This window comes from Vespula vulgaris, chromosome 4 (genome assembly GCF_905475345.1).
Source record: "Vespula vulgaris chromosome 4, iyVesVulg1.1, whole genome shotgun sequence".
Classification (NCBI taxonomy): domain Eukaryota; kingdom Metazoa; phylum Arthropoda; class Insecta; order Hymenoptera; family Vespidae; genus Vespula; species Vespula vulgaris.
This window is the reverse complement of record NC_066589.1, coordinates 7,343,981-7,367,746: the sequence shown is the minus strand read 5'-3', so window position 1 is coordinate 7,367,746 and position 23,766 is coordinate 7,343,981. Positions and strand designations below refer to the sequence as shown.

Sequence of the window (23,766 nt, the reverse complement as noted above, 5' to 3'; positions counted from 1 at the left end):
CTATTTATATCATCGTCAATTTAAAATTTTATTGTCATAAAAGATGGATGCTAGCGACTTTAGCACACCTATCGACAAAGAGAGGCATAACTGAAACCTCCCTAAATTGATACAAAGAAAATATCAATTTCCTTCGTACGCGCGTAAAACAAGTTCTACAGCTGATAAAATGTCAACGTTATCACAATAAATAAATATTGTTTTTATCTAAGGTTTTTAAATCAATAAATTGTGAATAGCAAATACAAATACGAAATATAATAATGACAGCAGTAAGTTTAAATATTATTTTTTACATTAATTTCTAAAAATGAGAAGTTTATAGCCTATTCAATTTTCCCAGGTTATGTTGTTGCATGTTTGAAAAATAACATATCTGTTACTTGTTAACTATCTACTTAATTTTAAACAAATTTCAGGAACATAAAAAATTTTTAAATGGTCTTTTAAATAGCATAGAAGGCCTACATAGTATACTAATCACAGATCGGGATGGTGTACCGGTTGTTTCTGTAGCAGATGAAAAAGCACCAGAGCTTGCTATGAGAGCAAGTTTTCTTTCTACGTTTGGAATGGCTACAGATCAAGCGAGTAAATTAGGACTTGGAAAAAATAAAATAGTTATCTGTATGTACAGCAGTTATCAGGTATTCAAATATATTAATCTTATTAAATATAATATATATATATATATAACATATTTTTTTGTTTCTTTCTTGCATTTATTTACGTTACAGGTTGTGCAATTGAATAAATTACCATTGGTTATAAGCTTTATTGCTAGTCATAATTGTAATACAGGTCATATCTTATCCTTAGAGAATAAAATTGAACCAATTTTGAGTAACTTAAAAAGCGCAGTGGTAGAAGCCTGATGGTTACCTGTAGTTCACTATGGGTGATAAATAATAAATATTCTTCGAAGCACTTGTGTGTATCTCTCGAAGGATAATTGATATGTTATTAGGCATTGTTATGTACAGTACCTATATTATTCTACATTTGTTTATTAATATTGTTTCATGAATTATTAGTTTTTCTCTCTTTTTATAAGATTGTATTCGTTAAATGTATTATTTTTGATGAGATAATTTAATAAGGAAGTACATAATTTACAGCATACGCATGCATATTTCTATTGAAAGATCTCGTAATAACATATTCAGAAATAACATACTTTATAAAACAATTCATTATAAAATATGTCATTATATTTGTTTAATGTCAAACTATATTAGTTTATTAAACGACGTATAATACATATGGGATAAAATGTAAATAACATAAAAAAATATATATATATATAGACTTATTCATATAACATCATAAAATTATTAAAAATTAATGATTTTTTTGCTATGTAATATATATTGGCACCTTAAATTCATATAAAAATCATCAAAGTAAATGCTTGTTAAATAGTTTTATCCATCCTTTGTAACTTGTAATTAATACTTATAATTCATAAACTAAAGGTTTGCCATCTAATCCATTGAGAATATTTTGGGCTGCAATTATAGACATATCGTTGCGAGTTTTTGTAGTGGCGCTACCTAAGTGTGGTATAATTACTACAAAAAAAAAAAGCATATTTATATATAAAACTATAGTAATAAATATGTTAATATTAATATAAAATTTCTTATATATTATATATTCACCAGCATTGGGAAGTTTAAGTAATTCATGATCTTTTGGTAATGGTTCAGGATCTGTAACATCTAAACCCGCAGCAAAAATTGTATGATTTTTCAATGCTTTTACCAATGCATCCGTATCTACAACTTTTCCACGTCCGACATTGACAAACACAGAATTTTTTTTCATTTTACCGAAAGTAGTATCGTTAAATAAACCAAGGGTTTCATTGGTCAATGGAGTAGCAACAATAACGAAATCACTTTGTGCAAGAAGTTCATCTAAAGATACAAACTTAGCACCTAAATCCTTTCCTAATATTGGATAAATTGTAAAAAAGAAAAAAAAAAGAAGTTATAATAAAAGAATCTGTTATTTGTACAAATAAAAAAAAAAAAAAAAAAAAATCTTTATATTTTTATCACAAATACAGACCCGCTTTTTTTTCCGAATGACCAGTATATAAAAAAGTTCCTACTCCAAATGGCACCAAACGTACAAGTACAGCTTGACCAATACTTCCTAATCCAACTATTCCTACCGTAGAATTACGTAAATCCTGTCCAAGTAACCAGTTAAACGTAGTTTTCACATTTCCTCTAAAATACAATTATAAATAACGATATATATTCATCTCATGTTCATATGTCTAAAGTATTATAAATTGTTGCAAAAAAATGTAGATTAGATATAAAAAAAAAATAGAATAAGAAAAAAGAACTAAAATATATATATATATATACATATAATTTTTGTTGAATTGAAATTTGTTTTGTCAAATATGCATATTTCTCTCTCAATTATTATTATTATATTTAAATTAGCATATTGCTTGAGACATTACTCTTCTAATTTTAAACGTCCCTCGTGACTTCGTCGAGCTGCACATAAAGTCAACATGACTGCAATTTCTGCAACTGCGGCTGACAAAACCTGAGGTGTATGACCGACCTTAATACCACGTCGTTTAATTTCGGGAACGTCCAAATGATCATAGCCAGCCGAGATAGTAGATATAACTTTTAAATTAGGTCCTATGCAATGAAAAACAATTTGAAATAATATACAATTAATACATTGATTTCCAAAAATTTCAAATATCATTTAAAATATTAAATACATTTATATATTAAACACAGTTCATAGACTTTTATTAAATTGAGATATTTGAAAATTTAATAAAAATAAGAAAAATAAAAAAAAAGATCTTCACACACGTACGTATGAAAATTGCCTATTTTCAGGGGAACAAAGAAAAATATTAGTTCAAACACTCAATTGTCAGATGACTCTTAAAGTATGAATTCAACATTCATTCAATTCGATTTAATTTCTGAAAGAATGTAAACATTTTACATGATGAAAGAAAAACATGATTCTCGAGCACAAATAACTTCTACGTAAGTTATTATGCAATATCCGTCAATTTTTCAAGAGATAAAAACTTATCAATGAATAAACGCAATCGCATTCTAATCGATGATAAACTTATTTTTTCTTTTTAACACAAATTCAAGGATCTATATGTTATCAATGCTATATAATCAATACTAAGAATTTATCACGGTTTTAATTATGTCCATATCTCTAATTATAATGATATTAATTATAATAACATTTTATTATGAAATTTTTGTTTGTTTGTTTGTTTACCTGCGATATTTAAAAATTCGGTATTTACATTGTGATGACCAGTAATCAAAACAGCGTCATACCCGGGAAGAGTTTGTAAGACATCTTCTCGTGAACTTTTTTCACTTTGAATGATCGTAACGTCACATCTAAATTTGACAATATTTCAATAATTATATCATATATTATAATATTATATTTTTAATATATCGTATTAAATTAATAGTAATAAAAAATTTACTTACTTAGTTTGTAAAAGATCGACTCCAAGAGATGGTACATCGCTGCTTGTAAGTAAAACACGAGGCCTTACCATATTTGATTTCCAAACGTGTTTTAAAACTAAACTTGTTTCGCGTTGGTAATCACGTAGAGACTAACGTGTAGTACAGCTCGAACGTGTTATATAACTAAGATCGATTGGATTATTCACGCAAGCGCAAATCATATAGAAAGATAAAAGTTTGAGTTACTTGTGTATCGAATGTGTTTACAAGAAATACAATAATTATTATACGTTCTAGTTATTATTATTATCGCAGATAAAAATAAAACAAAAAGAAATGAGTATGTTTACATATTATAAAGAGATTTTAAGGAAAGTGATTCTATATAAACACGTACGTGCGCGACATACACACACACACACAATTTAATTTTTTTTTTTATCATAACAGGAGATTGTGGCTATTTTGACCGATAATAAAGCTCTTATTTTTATTTCTTTATCTTTCTTTTTCAAAGAAAAATAACATGTCCTTACTCATTATTTATTAAAATGATACTTTCTTATTATTAATAAACTTTTATGACCAAATGTTTCTTTTTATTAAATTTTTATAATATTCAATAGCTGTTAATAACTATGCGATTATATTGTTAAAAGTTTTAAAAATAGATACTACGTCAGGTATCATAAATTAGTAATAAGCTTTTGTAATCAAAGAAATTTCAACAATTCGACAGCACAATTTAATAGTCTGATAAAGTTTTACGTATCTTCATTAGTATTATAAACAAATGTATGTATCTATCTAATCAAGTTTTATTTTAGTTCATAGAATTTTGTTTTATGTGACATTATTTACGTTCAATTATATTTAAGAATATACCATGATGTTTATATCATTATTTAAAAATTTTATATTCCTATTTTCATATTCTTATCAAATAATATAATGGAATAAATAAGAAGAACAAAACAAAAGAAAGAAAAAGAAAAAGAATTGCTGCTAAAAAAAAATATTAATTCCGTTTCATTACAAATCGTTTTATCTCGAGATAAATATGATCGATGTATTAATTTTAATAAATAATATATCTCGAAAAAATTTAATTTCAAAAACAGCTATTAGCTCGATATTAATTGCTATGTAATGTATATCATATGATAAATTTTTTTTTTATACACATATACCGAAAATATAATAACGTTTATCATGTGAAATATAATAAGTTGTTAATTTGGAAGATTCATGAGCTAATATGGTCTATTCCTTTCTATTATTTTAAAATCAAAGCGATATCAATCAATAAAGTAAAATCTAAGTTCCGGAATAATATGTACTTTGTGAGAATTCATGTCTCGACGTTAACCACAAACGTTCGAAGACTGTCTAACTGATAGCTCAACCATTCAACACCGGAAACTTTAGTCACCATTATTAAGGACGACCGATCGTGCTTTCGCGGTTCTGCAAATTACGTCGGGATCCACGATTGGATTTAATCGCGTCCGTGAACACCCCATAAAGGCGAGTGTACGCCCACATTTGCACGAGCGTTCTACCTATCATAACGGTATGAGAGAAAGGACTTTTTTTTTTACATATAATACGGAAAGATTTTAAGTTCCCATATAAAAATCTAAACTCTCTCGACGATGAATGAACGGAACTAATTTAAAATAAAAGAAGAAGAAGAAGAAAAATATAGAGAATAAAAATTCTTCTGAAAGAATCAGAAATCAGAATAATAGAACTCGTGCAAGCATGGAAACAAAGGAATTAATAAAAGTTTGTGTTATATAAATTTTGGTTAAATATAAATATTAATAACGTACATTATAGTACTAGGCATATCTTAAATAAATGTTAAATAATCAAACAAATCGTTTATTAATATGACTTGGTGAAGAAAGTAGCAATGTTTACTTTTTGAAATTCAGATTGATATACAGTATACGTAAACGTCTATATATCAAAATGCGATATAAAATGAAATATAATTAATTACGATTATTGAATATAAAATTATTGATTGGAGTATCGTTAAAAAGCGAAGGAAGTATCCATGTAGAGAAAATAATATTGAATAATTGAAGAAGGTTATTACGTGGTATTTATTGAAGATGCTACTGCTTTATTTTCACGAATATCTTTTAAATATGACGTTGATATATCGATGCGAACGATAAAAGTTAGAAATATGTTAAACTTAGGAATATGTTAATTACCTGTAAATAACAAGCACGATATAAATTCAACGTCGAACTAATATCCGTAGAACAAACTAATGTCGTATTTATTGTCCATCTCGCATTGCGCATGCGCAATAGTACATATTACGTTTGTTTCTTTTTCTTTTTTATTTATTTATACATATTATCATTTGTTTGCATTTAACAATTAACATGTGCTTTTTAATAGAAAATATTGTTTGATCGTACAGAAACGCACTATATATGTGTATGTGTATAAATTGTAATATATATATTATATATACATATATATATACAATGTAAAGATATTGATCCATATGAGATAGTGACTATTCCAAAAAAGAATGAGATATATAGAATAGTATAAGTATATAAATTAAGAAGACAAATGAAAATAAAATTCATACCTACTTTGATTGGAGAAGGTGGTTTAATGATAAAAGATTTTCATTTCAAAATAAATCTGAAACTCGAATAAATTTTCAAGATGATAATTTAGAATATCCTAATCATATATGCATAATTATGAGAATTATAGAAGGCATAAATTTAGTTGAAGTTATAATAGAAACTATAATAGAAAATATAATAGCAAAGCAGATACTTATTGAGATATATAAAATGTATATATTTCAAGAAGCTTGTAAACGAACAATTGGAATGAGTATAGAAAATATATAAGTACAACTAAAAATGTGCACAAATAAATAATTAAAAATAAACTTCTTTTCTTGGAAGAAAATCTTTTTGTAAAACTGAACTATACTCTAGATGCAGAAACATTGTGATATAGTAAAATTATAATAAATATATAAAAGTTCAGCATAAAGTTATATGTTGTTTAAAGGAAGTAGAAATTTACATTTTATTTACGTAGATAAAAAAGAATTTATGGAGGTATATGTACCAGCAATGTGAAATTTTAGTTGATTTTTTATTCAGTTGATTGATTGTAAAATTCTAGGTTTTGATCAATTACGGATATGATGGATTATTTTAATAATTTTGAAACACACTTTGATAAACGTAAACTCTAAATGTGATTAAGGATTAAGTATTATGTTGTAAAAGTAACTGTCACAATCATATATGGAATTTATAAGAGTTTATGTTTTACATAACAAATAAGGAGATAACTATTTACTACATAGTAGCAACAAAATACAAACATAATAGATATTGATACACCCTTTTGTATTTACTTTTTAGATTATAAAACTGTAATTGTAATAATCTACAAATTATTTACAAAATATTTTGGTCTTAAAGCACAAACATACAAGTAAACAATTTTGTTTTATACTTTTTTGTTAATAACTCGTTATTCTCTAAATATATAAATATGTAAATATTTTAAGGTTCATTATATGAATATAATGAAATGAGACAAAATAAATTCAAATATTTTTCAAATGCTTTATAAAACTTAAAATAAATGATATAATCATCTTATAATAAAATGTCATATTATAATAAAATCACATTATCGCTAAATATCCATTGAAATAAAATAACGAACTAAATTTAATTACTCAATTCACTATCATCTATGTTACTAGATCTAGAACTTCCCATTCCAGCTTCGCAAACTTCATTAAATAATTCAGGATTCATTTGTTCCATCATTTTCCAAGCAAGACTTTTGTTAAGTACTGTTAAATTTTCTTCGCAATAAGCTAAGCTAGCTTTTTTCAATATTTCACAACCAAATTCATCTGCTACTAACAATCGATTGGCTATATTATATGGGGTAATAGTTTCTATTAAATTTCTTTCGCAAAGTTCTTTCAAACCTAGAAAAAATACGACATATCGGAATTTATGATGTGTTCATATTTAACCTTTGTTATCATGAATACCTTGTAAACAAAAACGTTCTGCCAAAGATAATAATTGAGGTGCAAGATTATCCAAATTATCAACATGATCACTGTAAATATATCGTAAAAGTTCATCCGTTGTGTCCTTAGAAATGTCTAATAATTCCAACGAGTATAGAAATTGACCCTATTAGTGAAAAGTGAAATAATGTATTTAAGTAAAAAGGAAGAAGAGAGTTTAGTTTTTGAATTAATAATGTTAATTACTCACCTGTCCAAAAGTATATACATTTTTTCATTTTAATTACGATTAAATAAGTCTTACTTAATATAGGTAATAAAAAAAAAAAAAATAAAAAAATAAATAACCAATAATTTTAAGTAAAATATATTTTAATACAAATTATTGAAAATAATATAGCAAGAAGATTAAAAAATAAGCAAGAATATAAATGTGGTAATCCTTTTATATAAATGTTTTATAATACTGTTCCATCAATTATAAACAAAATAAACAAAATAAAAGAAAATACAGATACAAAGAAAAATAGGGAATTAAAACATGCAAATATTTTGAACATCTTTGTTAAGTTTTTAATTACTAAAGATTTTTAGTGATAGGCATTGAGTAGCGTCGAAGGCGTACTTCTTTATATCCTTTTTGTTCCTCATCTTTTTCCAATTCAAGCTCAGTTTTTATTGGAGAGACGGATATAGGAGATAACATTTCTGCTAGAACATTGCTACGAGCAGTTATTATGCTACTATGTACCGGTATTTCTATACCAGCCAATCCTCCACAAATTAGTTTAGTATCAGCTGTACGTGGATGTTTCAATAATCTATCCATATCCTAGAAAACATTGGCAAGTTAGTGAGACTTAGAAAAGTCCAATAAAATTTGAAGCATATATTATACCTGTGACAAACTATGTTTTTCACTTTCACATTGTATTATTTGTATTTTTACCATCAAGTCGACCTCACCATTCTTCTTCAGGTGTCTGTCAACGATGGACAAATCTTTATACCCAAGTGAAATAATATCACTATTTGATTTTAATTCCAATACAGTTCTACTAACATGGCAATATTCCCAATGTTTAACATTGGCATTGAATACACCAAATTGAAAACGTATTTTTGCTTGCTCAGCCTCCTCCACGATGCAATTCAATATATTCAAACACAATACTACTGGGTTTGTGATTCTCTTGCCTATTAGCCAGGAAACATATGTCTGCATTTTTAACAATTATTTACCTTCCAGATAAGTACTTTCAAAAGTGCATAGAAAATTAATTCTAATATTCTTCTGATCTCTCACCCTCAGGTCCTTTCCAAAATCTAATAGATAAATTCCATGAACTGTGAATACCATTTACGTTCAATTCGAAAGACGGACTATCGATCGAGCTCTTTTTCGAAATAGTTTTTTTATAATTTGCGATAGACCAGGTATATTTGAAAATGATATCTGAAACTGTTGGTACCAAAAGCTCCATATTCCAATCGATCTATATAATAAAAAGGAAATAAAATAAAAATCGTTAGAACGTAGGTCAAACATACGTACATGTACGAATTAAATTTAAATTTCACGCTTGTTAGCCGCGCGCGGTTTCGCGCGAAATATCAATAAATTCAAATTTTCTATTCGTTCTGAAAGATGAAATCGGATCATTTTCGTTAGCTTTCTCGATCGAAACGATCTCGTTTCGTCAAGAATGGAATTTGATATAGTTTGTTGACATAGTAAAAGCCCACTTTTAGATGCAGACAACCACGCGAATGCGAGTATTTAATCAATCGACCGTGCAAGTAGCTCGTTGGCATCGCGTGTTCAAATACACCTAATCAAGCTCAGTGCAATTTTCCAACATTACACACGACATTACACACAATGTTGTACGCGACCTGTTTGAGAAACACGTATATTCCCACGTATCCAAATGCTATGTGTTATATATAAGTATGGCTCTCTTTCTCTCTCTCCCTCTCTCTCTCTCCCTCTCTCTCTCTCTCGTTGGCAACGATTTTTGAGTTGAAATTACGGCGATAGTTTACGATCTGTGATATAGTTGCCAAAAACCTGCATCGCTTTACCACTTTCCTTTGCTATTTCCGTTTGAGCTTGTTTTCAGCTTGTTTTGTTTGCTCGATACCAACATATCTCGAATCACAATAGAATAGAATATAATAGATTTTATATTAGAAATAATTAGATATACGTCGATGAAAAATAATTAATAATATTATCTTTGACATTTGATTTTTATGCAATTTTAATCCTTTACAAATAACTAACCAATTTAAGAGAAGGAAATTAATAAAGTATATTTGAAAATCGTTTGGAATTTTGACATTTTTTTCAAGCTTGCTCTATCATATTTTTCGCTATAGAACAATAATATAAATTATAAGCTATCAATAAATAACTTGTACACACTGTTGTTCCAATCCGATTTCTAAAATTATTGTAGGAAAGAAAACGTTATCACTTCTAATTCTGTTCGTAAAACATGTTGAGAATATAGGGTACCAAGAGTGAATAACTCTTAATTGGATTAATTAACGGAATAGTTACAACGAATGACGCTTAATTGAAAGTAGACGATCCAAAAACCCCACTAAAAGCGGATACCTCGTAATTACGTGCCGCAATGAGTCGTTAAAAGAATTTCTTCGTTACAGTTGGACTTAACGAAGAACGATCATTTCGAAAATGATTAGTTTGTACAAGAAATACGAAAGTTTCTTGATTATTGTCAATTGCATTTTCAATAAATTTTCTGTATTAGATGCCAATTCATAATGTTTAATAATAATAATAATAATAATAATAATAATGCTATTGCTTCTTTATTTTTTAAACAAACAATAATAATAAGATCTACACTCACGTTTAAGATATACACTTCAAGTTTCTGTAAATTTATACGGAGAAATATTCACTCGGAAATAGTATTCTGTATAATGAAAAATGCAATTTCTGGCGTAAGTAAAATCGTCGACTTTTTGTCGACAAAAAGTTGTTATCGTACAATCTGCAAAACACTCGTTGTACTATTAATGCCTATTAAAACTAGTTATCTCTCGAAAGAAGACGAAACGATATTCGTACAATGCGAGTACTGCAAACCGACTGAGAGTTTGGATCATCGTCGTGAGGATTATGCGTTTCTACGTCCACTTAAAATTGTTACACATGCAGATACGTTGTGTGTGACCGTTTATAAATGGAACTAACTTCGTAAAAGTACTTTATTCTCATTCGAAACAAAGAAAACTTTATTTACATTTTTTTTTTTTATCATTTGATTTTATCGAATATGGTATAATCTAATATCATATAAAAAGAAGAAATAAAAATAGAATAAAAAAAAGTTTCTGTCTATTTTTTTTTGAATCTTTTAATTCTGCTATGTTATTATAATAATAATAATACAAGTGCATTTCACTTAACCGTTAAGAATGACGTTTATTTTAGATTTTGACCACATATTCTCTCTCTTTCTCTCTCTCTCTCTCTCTCTCTCTCTCTCTGTCTCTGTCTCTGTCTCTGTCTCTGTCTCTATTTCTTTCTGTCAGCACGTTCTACACGCGAGTTTTTATTAGCATTAATAAGATTTTGGTTGTATTAGAGAATTCAAATTTACGAGTATTTCTGACTTGTCAATTTCACCATAGAAAAAATCTAGGGGCTTTGCAATCGATAAAAAATTTAGGGTGTATTTCTTGCGATTTATATTCGTTCTAATACAATTTTCTTACATCTGTTAGTAGAAAAATCAATAGAAAATATCATATTCGATTGTAAGACGAGTACAAATATTTTATTTGAACATTTATTAATTGAAATTAGAACAATGACGAGATGAATGTTATATATATCGGGAAATATTAAACGATTGAACTAGTGACAGTATAATCTTCGAAAAATCCGATAAAACTGAACGAAATTAATTCGTTTATTTTTGAATACGATTGAATCAAATTAAAATAATAACTCATTACATTTGCCTAACCTTAATCGGCCAATCACAAACTTTCCATCTGAAGTTTCCCCATTCTTCTGATTGGTTAACTGTGTAGGTAGCTAGGATATATACATAGTAACAAGCTCGAACCTTGGAGTTTTTCGATGTTTGGCTTGAAAAAGCAATATATATAGCAATAAGATTCACGAACGTCAACATTAATAACAACGCATGACAAAACACGTTCAAAAATCATAATATCATAATTATGTCATCAATTATCCTTACAGTTTAACATTTAAAATTGAAAGAAAACAGATATATGAGGTAAAGTAATAGCTTGGAATATGGCGGGAAAAAAAGATGACTTTAACTTATATATTTGGATACCAATAATCTGTATAAATTCTAAATAAGAAAATTGATCCATTGACCTGTATAATTTCTTGCAAAATTCTGTCGATGTTAAAATAGATGAGAAGAAACTTTTTCATTTGTTTCCTTTCGCATAAATGTATATCAATCTAGTATAAAAGAATTTTTGACTTTTTATTTAAGTTCAGGATTTAATTTCGTTGTTTATAATCTTTTACATAGACTTTTACATTATGGGAATAAAAAATTTTCTTTATTAATAATTGAAAACGAAATAATCTAAAATTTGTCTAGAATATCTAAAACTAATATTCGTTTTAAAATACCATAAATAGATTCGTCCAGAATTTTTTTTCTTCTATTCAAAATGATAGCCATCATTCCAAAGGTGTGCAATATGATTGGTTACTTTTTTGATTTATGACTACCACTCGTTTTAGAACACCATGAGTCTATTCGCAAGAATTGTTTCGCTTCTACTCAAATTCTAACATCATAGGAATCGTACTATATTATTGCCTACTTTATCGATTTATGACTACGTGAATGTAAACAAATAATTTTTTTTTTCAAGCTTTTCGTAAATTTTATTTATTCTTATCACAATGTTTGAATTTTTTCTTTCTTCGTTGATGAAATCATGTTTTTATAATTTATATTATTTTATTTTTCTTAAAATCAATTATGATTATCAGAAGTTTCATTAACTTGACTTTACTAGTACTTAATTAAAGTCACAGGTAGCTTGCAGTATATAAGCGCGAGTATTGAGTAGGGCGTTCTCTTATTCGGTTCTACGAGCTGTTGCGGACGGAAGAGATTATCTTTGGGAACAGGATTAGTACGTATATAGATTTATACGATTTATAATAGAACACTTTCTCTTGTTATATAATCATAATATTTATATATATTGTAATATCTTTCGAGTAAATGTTTTCGTTTGCCTTCGAATGTTACATTCTATAGTATTGTTTTCGTTAAATTTTATTCCCAATTGTAATATATTTTTGTTCAATAATATTATATTCTTTTTTGGTCTTCTTTGTATTTACGCTTCCGAATTCTTTGTATTACGCCTCCGAATATTACATTCTATAGTATTCTTTTCGTTAAATTTTATTCCCAATTGTAATATACTTTTGTTCAATAATATATTCTTTTTTGGTCTTCTTTGTATTTACGCTTCCGAATTCTTTGTATTACGCCTCCGAATATCATATTCTATAGTATTGATTTCGTTAAATTTTATTCCCAATTGTAATATATTTTCGTTCAATAATATATTCTTTTTTGGTCTTCTTTGTATTTACGCTTCCGAATTCTTTGTATTACGCCTCCGCATATCATATTCTATAATATTGATTTCGTTAAATTTTATTCCCAATTGTAATATATTTTCGTTCAATAATATTATATTCTTTTTTGTTCTTCTTTGTATTTACGTTTATGATATAAATCGGAGCTTTATCTATACGCGTTTGTGTGCGTATACATTTTTCTTTTGTATATATCGCCTTTTTTGACTTTTTTATTTTGTCTTTATTTTAGTTTAATTTTTTATTTTTTTTAAAAATCATTTTTATTTATAAATCATTATTTCTTTATATAATTAATATGCGATTTTTAATAAAAAAATATTGTTTGATTATAGATTCAAAAGTGATTAAAAATGAACATAATACCAAAGCAGTACCTTTTATCATCTCTAGTTGGTATTTCTTTTACAAGTTTGAGTCTCGCTTTAGTGTACTGTTGGTATAAGGTAAAATAATGATTATAAGAGAATATATAAGATGTCTCTGAATAAACAAGAAATATTTTGGGTGTGGCTTTAGCACATCAAAACAATAAAAAAAGTTTCTATAAATATATGTCCTGTTTGACTTTGTTTTCGACTTATATTTAATTTTCAACAAACTATCTACTTATTTTCATAGATGTCCGAAATGACCTCTTTGTATCTAAATACAATTCTACAGACTTCTTATTAATGTCGATCTTCTATATGATCCAGATTCTTTCTATATGTCCAGATATTGTTCAGATTTTCTGAAAACTATTCAATTTTTTCATCAAGTTTTTTATACATCTAATAAAAGAATTATGGCAATACAAAAAATTTACTATAACTATGACATTTATTATATAAAAAAGCCATATACAGAACATGTTTATATAAAATGTTTATATTATTTAGATGTACTGAAGTCGCTCTTAAAATATTTTCCATTTATTCTGAGACAGCCTGTATATTGTAATATATATATATATATCTATATATATTTATCATAATGTAATGATATTGATTTTCTTAGCATGATGATAGAACAAAAAACTGTGTACATAATGCTCGGCCTAAGTTAAAAAGAGAAATAAAGATAAAAAGAAAGTGCATACCTGCTCTAATTGGAAAAGCCGGTTTAATAATAAAAGATATTCAGAATAAATCTGAAACCTGGATAAATTTCCAAGATGATGATTTAAAATATTCTGATCGTATATGCACAATTGTAGGAACTAAAGAAGGCATAGATTTAGCTGAAGCTATGATAGAAAATATAATAGCAGATCATGCACTTATTGAGACATATGAAATGTATGTACCTGTAAAAGAATGTAATAGAATAATTGGACTGTGTGGTAGTGAGGAAGATAGAGTATATATAAATACACAAACATACGCAAATATTATTGTGGATAAAACGTTGTATCCAACAGGTAATATGCTATCATTAAATAATATTTTTTAATGCTTTTTTTTTTTATAGAAAATTAACATCTTTCAATGAATGTATACATTTATTAATCTAAAGAATTATTTTGCAGATAATAAGCAAAAACTAATAATAAACGGTACTGCTAATCAAATTGCAGATGCAATACATTATATCGAATCAAAAGTTCTAGAACAGAGATTTAAAGAAAAGGAAGTATCTTCCTATAAAAACATATATCATCGTATAGATACACAATTAGCAACGTTTTCATTTGGTAAAATCATAATAAATATATAAAGGTTTAACAAAAAGTTTGGTATTACTTACATTAAATTATAAATTTATATTTTATCTTTGTAGATGAAGTGGAAAATATAGACGTATATGTAACAGAAATCAAAAATGTCCAAACTATCTGTATTCGATTGGTCTCTGAAAATGAATCTTTACTTAAATTACATGATGATATGGCAGATTACTATAAAAAACTTGAAAATCGTCAACAGCACAGATTGAAAATTGTAAGTATTAGTTCTGATTAAGAATTGCATTCTGTTATACAAAGAAATGTCACAGATGTACTTGGAATTGATAAGAATTTGTTTTACATAACAGATAAATAGGGGAGATATAGTAGCAGCAAAATGCAAAGATGATGGATGTTGGTACAGAGCTGAAGTATTAAACGTATACTATTCATATGTATGTGTTCACTATATAGATTTTGGATATGAAAGAACAATACACCAGAAGAATATACTGTGTCTTTATTCCAAGTTCAGTGATCTCAAAGCACAAGCCATTGAATGTGAACTAATTTTTGTTAAAATAATTGGGTAAGTAATTTTATATTTTTTTTCATAGAACTAATCTATTCAAATTGTTGACACGATCACTATAAATATATTATGGAAGTTCAGCTGTTAAGTTTTTAAAAATGTTTAATTATATCATTGAGTATAGATATTGATTGTATAAAGTGAAAAGTAAGATAATGTATTTAAGTAAAAAAAAAGAAAGGAGAGTTTTTTTTTAAATTAATAATGTTAATTACTCACCTGTTAAAAAAATATATGCATTTTTTCATTTTAATTACAATTACATAAATCAAATTAATATAAGAAAAAGAAAAGAAGAAAAAAGTAAAATATATTTCAATACAGATTATTGAAAATAATATAGCATGAAGATTAAAAAATAAACAAGAATATAAATATAGTGATCTTTCAATAATACTGTTCTATCATAAACAAAGTAAATAAAATAAAATAAAAAATACAGATTAAACGATCAATAAGGAATGAAGACGTGCATATTTCGAGCGTATATTCATTCTATTTTTAACCACTAAAAATTTTTAGTGATGGATATAGAGTAGGGCCTGAATATAGATGGATATAGAGAAGGAGTATTTCTATTCTGTTTTTTATTTCTACTTAATTTAAATTCGATTTTTATTGGAGAAACAAATATAGGAGATATTTTTGCTAGAACATTGTTACAAGCAGTTGTTATACTACTATGTATTGATATTTTTTGCTAGCTAATCCTTCACAAATTAATTCAGTATCAGATATACGTGAATGTTTCAATAATCTAGATAAAGGACATTGGCGAATTAGAACGACTTATAAGAATAGAATGCAAATTAAAATGCTTTTCACTTGCATATTGTATTATCTGTATTTTTACTATCAAGTCAATCTCACCATTGTCAATGATGGACAAATTTCTATACTCAAGTAAAATAATATCACAATTTGATTCCAATATCGTTCTATTAACGTGACAATATTTCACATATCGATATTGCATACAAATTGAAAACGTATTTTTGTTTGTACAACTTTCCTCATGATGGGTAGGTCAACATATTCAAGCACAATATTACTTGGTATGTGATTCTTTTATCTATTAGCTAGCAAACATAAGTCTGCATTTTTAACAATTATTTATCTTCCACATAAATACTTTCAAAAGTGCATAAAAAATTAATTTTAATATTCTTCTGATCTCTCACCCTCAGGACCTTTCCAAAATCTAATAGATAAATTCCATGAACCGTGAATACCATTTACGTTCAATTCGAAAGACGGACTATCGATCGAGCTCTTTTTCGAAATAGTTTTCTTATAATTTGCGATAGACCAGGTATATTTGAAAATGATATCTGAAACTGTTGGTACCAAAAGCTTCATATTCCAATTGATCTATATAATAAAAAGGAAATAAAATAAAAATCGTTAGAACGTAGATCGAACATACGTATATGTACGAATTAAATTTAAATTTCACGCTTGTAGCCGCGCGTGATTTCGCGCGAAATGTCAAGAAATTCAAATTTTCTATTCGTTCTGAAAGATGAAATCGGATCATTTTCGCTAGTTTTCTCGATCGAAACGATCTCGTTTCGTCAAGATGAAATTTGATATAGTGAATTGACATTGTTGAGTAGAAGCCCACTTTCGGAAACGGATGAGAATTTAATCAATCGATCGTATGAGTAGTTGGCATCGCGTGTCCACATACAGCTAATCAAGCTCGGTACTACTTCGTCACGATACACGCGACCTGTAGAGAAACACGTATTATTCCTACTTGCAGGAATACTGTATAATATATATAAGTGTGTACGATTCTCTCTCTCTCTCTCTCTCTCTCTCTCTCTCTCTTTGGCAACTATTTCAGAGTTAAAATTACGGTGCTGGTATACAATCTTTGATGTAGCCTTGTGAATTGCGGCACTGAGTCTTTAAACTACCTCACTGCCAAAAATCTCCATTGCTTTGCTTAGCCTCCCTTGCTATTTCCGTTTCGGATTGTTTTGAGTTTGTTTTATGAACTTTCTTCTTCAATCTCGATTCACAATGGAATGATTTTATAATAGTAATTTCATATAAATCGATAAAAAATAATTAATAAAATTTACTTAACGGATAACATCGAGATAAAACTTAAGGACTCATATTCTATATATAATTCTCCTTTACAATTAATTTGATTAGTAAATAATTTAAAAAACGAAACAAGAAATGATAAAATATATTCGAGAAATATCGATTGTTGAAACTTTGATATTCTTTTTTTCAAACTTGCTTTATTATCGTATTCTTCCTTAAAAGATAATATAAAGTAAATTCAATTAACTGATAATTAACTTGTGCATATTATCGTTATAATTTTTTGTATTATCAAATTGTTCCAAGACTCCGTTCATAAAACATGTTAAGAATATTATGTACCAAGAGTGAATAACTCTAATTGGATTAATTAACGGAATAGTTACGTCGAATAACGCTTAATTGAACCGTAATGATCCGAAACCCTCACTGAAAGGGGATACCTAGTAATTATTTGTCGCAATGAACCGGTAAAATATTTCTTCGACAAATAGTATACAGCTGAACTTAACAAAGAACGATCATTTGGAAAATAATTCATTCTTACAGAAAATACGAAGGTTTTCTGATAAATTAATATTATTGATTGCATTTTGTACAAATTTGTTTTGTTGCATGCCAGTTCATATCTCTAATATTTAATCTAATATTAATTCATCATTGTTATATAATAATAATAAAAATAATTTTATTACTTTTTTTTTTGTATAACTAAAAAATATCACAATCCACACTCACATCAAGGCATATATTTCAAATTTCTATAAATTCGTACGGAATTATATTTATTCGAGAATAGTGTTTTGTATGAAAAAAAATGTAACAATTGATAAAAGAAAATTTTTTGACAAAAAGATTGTAATCGCACAGTTTAATAACACTTGCTGCATTATTAATGTCTATTAAAATTAATAATCTCTCGAATGATGAGAACGACATTCGTACGATGCGAGTACTGCAAAGCGACTGAGAATTTGTTCCATCGTCTTAGTCTTAACTTTCGTCTAGGTCTATTTAAAATAATTATACATGCAGTATATACATAGATATATCGGGTGTACATTTATAAATGTAACTAACTTCGTAAAAACAATTTATTAACAAAGGAAACTTAAAAATTTACATTTTTCGATCATTTGATTTCATTGAGTATGCTATAATCTGATATTATTATATAAAAACAAAAAAAGATTTCTTCTATTTTCTTGTTTCTTTTAATTTTGTCATGTTGTACATATAAAAATAATAAAAGACATTGTGTGAAAATGAATGTTCATAAAGTAGATAAAATTTTAGACGTCATAAAAGACGTATGTCGCATTGTCTAATACATTCTAATTTCACTAATAATAACTTTTAATGTACTTTTGCGTTTCACAAGGCAATTTAATCTGCTTAATTACATTACGAAAACTATTTTAATGTAGGAAGTAATAGCGTCATCGATCTTTATATATATCGCGTTTCGAAGCAATCCTACTGAAATTATTTTTTACATTTTTTTTTATAACATCATCATAAACGTTATTTTGTAATTTAAACAAAGAAGAAGCAAAGGGAATGTAGCTTCTATTTTTATGATTATTCCTATTTTATTTCGTATATTTTGAATCATTACTTTTCATCTTATTATGTATAACGTATACACACACAGTTCGACTTGTCTGATTCAAGTGTATTCTCTTTAATCGGTAAGAACGACGTCTATTTTAGATTTCGACCACGCATTCTCTATCTCTCTCTCTCTCTCTCTCTCTCTCTCAGGCACGTTCTAACACGTGAGCTTTAATTGGACGTTAACAAGATTTCGGTCGGATTAGAGAATTTGAATTTACGCTTTCTACCTTGTCGAATTCACCCCGCAAGAAGTCATTGAGTAGGCTAGTGGTTTTGCAATTGTCGAAAAGTTTGACGTGGGTTTCGTGCTATTGATATCCGTTCTAATGCAATTTTCTCATGTCGTATTAGACGAACGAATAGATACCACGTTTGATCTAAGACGAATATATATATTCTTTATTGGAATATCTATTTATGAAATTAAATTAGAACAAACTTCGACGTTAGAACAGTACACTCGACATACATTTCATTTCTATAAAATTTTTTAGTCTAACAGATATCATATTAAAGTTAATTGATCAAAGTTACGTAAAAATTTTAGATTTAATTTATCTGTCTGTCTATCTCTCTCTCTCTCTCTCTCTCTCTCTCTCTCTCTCTCTCTCTCTCTCTCTCTCCACACACACATATATTTCTTTTTTGTATGTTTTTTAATTTAGCGATAACACTTTTGAGAAGAAAACAGTTGAAAAATTAAAAAATTTGATTATGGAGCCTAAGAAGGAATTCCGTGCACGTATTCGGGGTTATACAAGAAGAAACATATCTATGGGAAAATTATATCCTGTAAATTCACCACGTCCATTGATCGACCTCTTTAATGATAAGGTAAAGTGATTACGCGCACGCGCGCCCACACATGCATACATACACTTTAAAAAAAAAAAGAAGATAAAATGACAATGTTTAAATTTTTTTTTTTAGAACAATTTAATAAATGATCTATTGATCAGGAAAGGATACGCAAGTAGATGTGATTATACAGATTTGGCAGTACACCTAATTCCATGGGAGCTTTTTTCGAATGTGAGTATTTATACTTTAAATGTTATATTTTATTAAATATCTAACTTGTTCTATATTAGTTTGTATAATTATATTTGCATTCACACAGAAATGGGCTATAAAACCGTATAGCAGAGATACACAGTTTAATGAATTTGATCTATCTAAGGAAATATATGTTCATTCTGAGGATGAAGAACACGAACAGAGATCTTATAAACCGAAATTATATGATCGTGGGCCCAAATATGCAATTAAAAATGATGAAAATGGCGGTTGGTATAGTGTACAAAATAGTGAAGACGAATATTATGATAATAAAGATTGGTATTGTCAAAACGGTTTGGAAGAAGAATACTACAAAAATGGAGGTTGGAATAGCGATGAGGAATCGTCGGACTGGGGAGAGGAAAACGATGCAGATTGTAGAGAGTATGATAGACATTCGGAGAGCATAGAAAATTTATGGAGAGAATATTGGGAGGGGAGAGAAGAAGAATGGAACAGAAGAGAAAGGTTGGAACAAGAAAGATTAGCAAAGATGACCGAGGAAGAGCTAGAAGAAGAGATGGATCGAAAAGAAGAAGCGGAGTTGGAAAGACAAGCGGAATTAGAGGAAAAACGACTATTTGGATCGCTATTCCACGGTGGATTCGATTGCGTTAGTAGCTCAGACAAACTGTTCTTTCCGGGAAGTCGTTTTATCAAAGATGGTGATACATTAATATTTGATGATAGACCAACGAGTGAACGAATATTGGAGAAACGACAACAAAGAGCAATAGAACGAGAAAAAAGGAAATTAGAACGACAAAGGCTGAGGCAAGAGAAAAAACAGAAAGAAAATGAAAGTTCCGATAACAAAAATGATAACGAAAATGAATGTGATAAAAAAGAAAGTTCTGGCGATAAGAACGATCTCAAAAACAAATGCGATATTAACGGAAGTTCCAATAATATAAACAATGATAAAAATATAAATTCCGATAATAAAAACGATCAAGAAAATGAATATGATGCAAATAATAAAAGTGCCGACACTAAAAACGATGATAAAAACGAACGGGATCAAAATGAGATTTCCAATCATAACAACGATCAAAAAAAAGAACACGATAAAGATCGAAGTGCCGATCATAAAAATTATCACAAAAATAAAAATGGAATTTCCGATCATAGAAATAATCGCGGAAAACAATGCAGTGCAAAACTCAAAAATCTGGAATTAAATAATTCGTCTCATCTAATTCCTGCTGGATTTGAGAGTGACATATCCGATGAATTCGACGGTTTTGAATTAGGATAGATATGTTGTCTACTATAAACCTAAAATTTTCATAATGAAAATAGAAATGAAAGGTAACAGTACAAATATTAATGTATTCGTTTCCATCGATCTTGTATATAATGGCTATAACATTAATATCTATAATAGATTATAGGTAGTAAATGTAACAACATATTATATGTAAGATATTTTTGTACAAATATTCTTCATCCTACAGTTTTTACATTTACCAAAGTTTTTACATTTAATACTTTTTTACTAACATTGTCTATGACAACAATGTGTTGTAACAAAAGTGTTAAATACTAAGGCATACAAAATACAAGATAATTTATTTACTGCACAGAATTATTAAAGAATCTCGATTAACTTAGTTTAATTTCTATTAGCATTATAGACATCAGTTCGTATAACATAAGTGAGATATATATGTATATATAAAAAAAAAGACAATGAAAATTGACGACAAAGTGTATAATCTTTGAAAAGATTTATATATCTGTAATTTATAGTCATCAATAATTGTGAACAAAAAATAAGTGTTAGACATGTTCTTTTTTTTTTTATATATCTTATCTATTAAAAATACTTCTTGTTAAATATTTTCACTTTTAGGTAAAAGTATTTGTTTTCTTTTATTTACATACTTACGTATAAACAGTAAAGAGTTCTGCGTAAAAGCGACACATACATAAGCATTCTTTTAAATTTATAAATCATTTACTTCTTTCATCATACATTTTTACTTTAATCAATATTTTATATAATAATATCAGTATTATGTCATAATTAATATTTTATGTCATAATTAATATTTTATGTCATTTCATGTCATAATTAATATTTTATGTCATAATCAATATTTTATGTCATAATTAATATTTTACGTCAATTATTATTTTATGCCAATCAATATTTTATATCACAAAGATGTTCTGATTTTCTGGTTTTTTTTATATATATATTTTTATATTTTTTTTTTTTTAAATATCTTTCAATTTTTATATTATAAATTTTTTTCTTGTGTGCGTGTTTTATTTACGTTTATGTAATTATGTTTTTATATAATCAACTTCTCTTGGCGATATATTTTTTAATTATTATGTTTGCAATATTTTTGCGCTTGTACGTTCAAGAAAGTGTGTAATGTTTAACAGAGAAGTGAGATAAGAAGTATCACAAAAAAAAGAAAAAAAATTAAAGAAAAAGATGAGAAAATATATATGTGATCATTGTGATGATATACTAAAATAAGCGTTTATTAATCCCTTTCACTTTTCACTCCATTACGATCCTTTTGATAGACATGACGAGCGTGTCTAGAAGATAAAGAGTTTTTCGGGATTTCTTGTGCGGAAGTAAAAGTTGGCCGTACGACCGCAAAATAATATTATAGATAGCACGGAGGTGTTCAAAAGAAATAAGCGGTACCTAATCGAAAGTCAAACTAAAAAGAGGAAATAGAGAATATTAGTCGTTCGTTTCTCTTCGACTATTTATCCTTCGACAACGAGATACAATACGTATAATTCTTGTCTAGAAGGAAAAAGAATAATCTAGAAGAAGAAGAATAAAGAATGAATAAATAACTAAAAAGGAAATAAATAAATCAAAAATAAATTAAAAAGTCAACAAACAAATTAAAAAAAAAAAGTAGCAATATATATTTTGCAGACTTTTAAAGATTAAGTCTTATTTACTCTAACGAAAACGTACGACTAGCAACTAACAATAGGATAAACACGTTACAAGAACTCTACGAAGAGAAATAATTACCTCTTCTTTGAGAGATACGATGCTTGGTACAACTCGGTGGTCGGGTAAAACGAGAAAGCTGCGGCCAAGCGGATCTGTATAAAACGTCGCTGACGGAGACTCTCTCCTCAGTTCATCTAACATCCGAATTGAGTTCGACGATACTACAATGAATAATTTGGTAAACCTCATTACTATTTTTCTTAAGAAAATAATTCCAATAGATCTGAAGTATCTGCATATTCGACAAGTTCTTCAAAAGATTTCATTCATTCAAAATTAATCGAATTAAAGAATATCACAGAGGGTTGACCAAGAATGTTTCTAAGTGATTTAACGATATCAATTACTTTTTTTTTCGCGCGAATCGTAGAACTACATTCCGAAGAATTTTTGTACAGTCTAAAAATCAAAAATTTTGGCCTATAAAAAAAAGCTCTTGGAAAGGATATAATCGATATAATAATCGATTTTTGAAGTCTTCTTTCATCCTACTTAGAAATCGTCTTTTGATTTTTATCGAATTGATTTTTAGAATCACCTAATGCAAAAGAAAGTCTATCTCGTAAATTAATAACTCAATTATTTCT

General features: G+C 27.6%; 5 protein-coding genes across 10 annotated transcripts in view; 3 read left to right on the top strand and 2 right to left on the bottom strand.

The window, feature by feature from the left end:
- The first annotated feature begins 104 nt into the window (after positions 1-104).
- On the top strand, positions 105-2,045 carry LOC127063290 (ragulator complex protein LAMTOR3-A). Its single transcript, XM_050992857.1, has 3 exons — positions 105-272; positions 420-647; positions 738-2,045. The coding sequence occupies exons 1-3, from the start codon at positions 264-266 to the stop codon at positions 873-875; spliced, it is 375 nt and encodes a 124-aa protein (XP_050848814.1). The 5' UTR covers positions 105-263; the 3' UTR covers positions 876-2,045.
- Positions 756-3,857, bottom strand: LOC127063287 (glyoxylate reductase/hydroxypyruvate reductase-like). The gene is made up of 6 exons (XM_050992852.1): positions 3,516-3,857; positions 3,292-3,419; positions 2,483-2,672; positions 2,074-2,237; positions 1,662-1,952; positions 756-1,571 (listed from the first exon to the last, which is right to left on the bottom strand). Exons 1-6 carry the CDS (start codon positions 3,584-3,586, stop codon positions 1,456-1,458), a joined length of 960 nt encoding a protein of 319 aa, XP_050848809.1. The 5' UTR covers positions 3,587-3,857; the 3' UTR covers positions 756-1,455.
- A 3,249-nt stretch (positions 3,858-7,106) lies between these two features.
- Positions 7,107-23,766, bottom strand: part of LOC127063285 (speckle-type POZ protein B-like) — a 23,939-nt gene continuing 7,279 nt past the window's right edge. For 2 of the 6 annotated variants that reach the window (XM_050992845.1, XM_050992847.1), the window contains exons 2-6: positions 8,858-9,047; positions 8,450-8,748; positions 8,177-8,383; positions 7,570-7,717; positions 7,107-7,503 (exon numbers count right to left, since the gene is read on the bottom strand). In XM_050992845.1, the coding sequence (XP_050848802.1) occupies positions 7,235-7,503; positions 7,570-7,717; positions 8,177-8,383; positions 8,450-8,748; positions 8,858-9,047 (1,113 nt within the window). In that variant the 3' untranslated portion in view covers positions 7,107-7,234. Of the gene's footprint in view, positions 7,504-7,569; positions 7,718-8,176; positions 8,384-8,449; positions 8,771-8,857; positions 9,048-10,433; positions 12,547-16,634; positions 16,816-23,766 lie in introns of those variants that run through there. The other 4 variants (XM_050992846.1, XM_050992850.1, XM_050992848.1 and 1 more) reach the window with 4 other exon arrangements.
- Positions 12,689-22,435, top strand: LOC127063280 (uncharacterized). Its single transcript, XM_050992838.1, has 9 exons — positions 12,689-12,726; positions 13,540-13,650; positions 14,204-14,606; positions 14,715-14,879; positions 14,966-15,126; positions 15,221-15,441; positions 19,788-19,956; positions 20,053-20,154; positions 20,243-22,435. Exons 2-9 carry the CDS (start codon positions 13,558-13,560, stop codon positions 21,437-21,439), a joined length of 2,511 nt encoding a protein of 836 aa, XP_050848795.1. The 5' UTR covers positions 12,689-12,726; positions 13,540-13,557; the 3' UTR covers positions 21,440-22,435.
- LOC127063291 (uncharacterized) overlaps positions 22,409-23,766 on the top strand; it is a 1,678-nt gene continuing 320 nt past the window's right edge. The window contains exon 1 of the mRNA XM_050992858.1: positions 22,409-23,357. Within this exon, the coding sequence (XP_050848815.1) occupies positions 23,346-23,357 (12 nt within the window). The 5' untranslated portion in view covers positions 22,409-23,345. The remainder of the gene's footprint in view (positions 23,358-23,766) is intronic.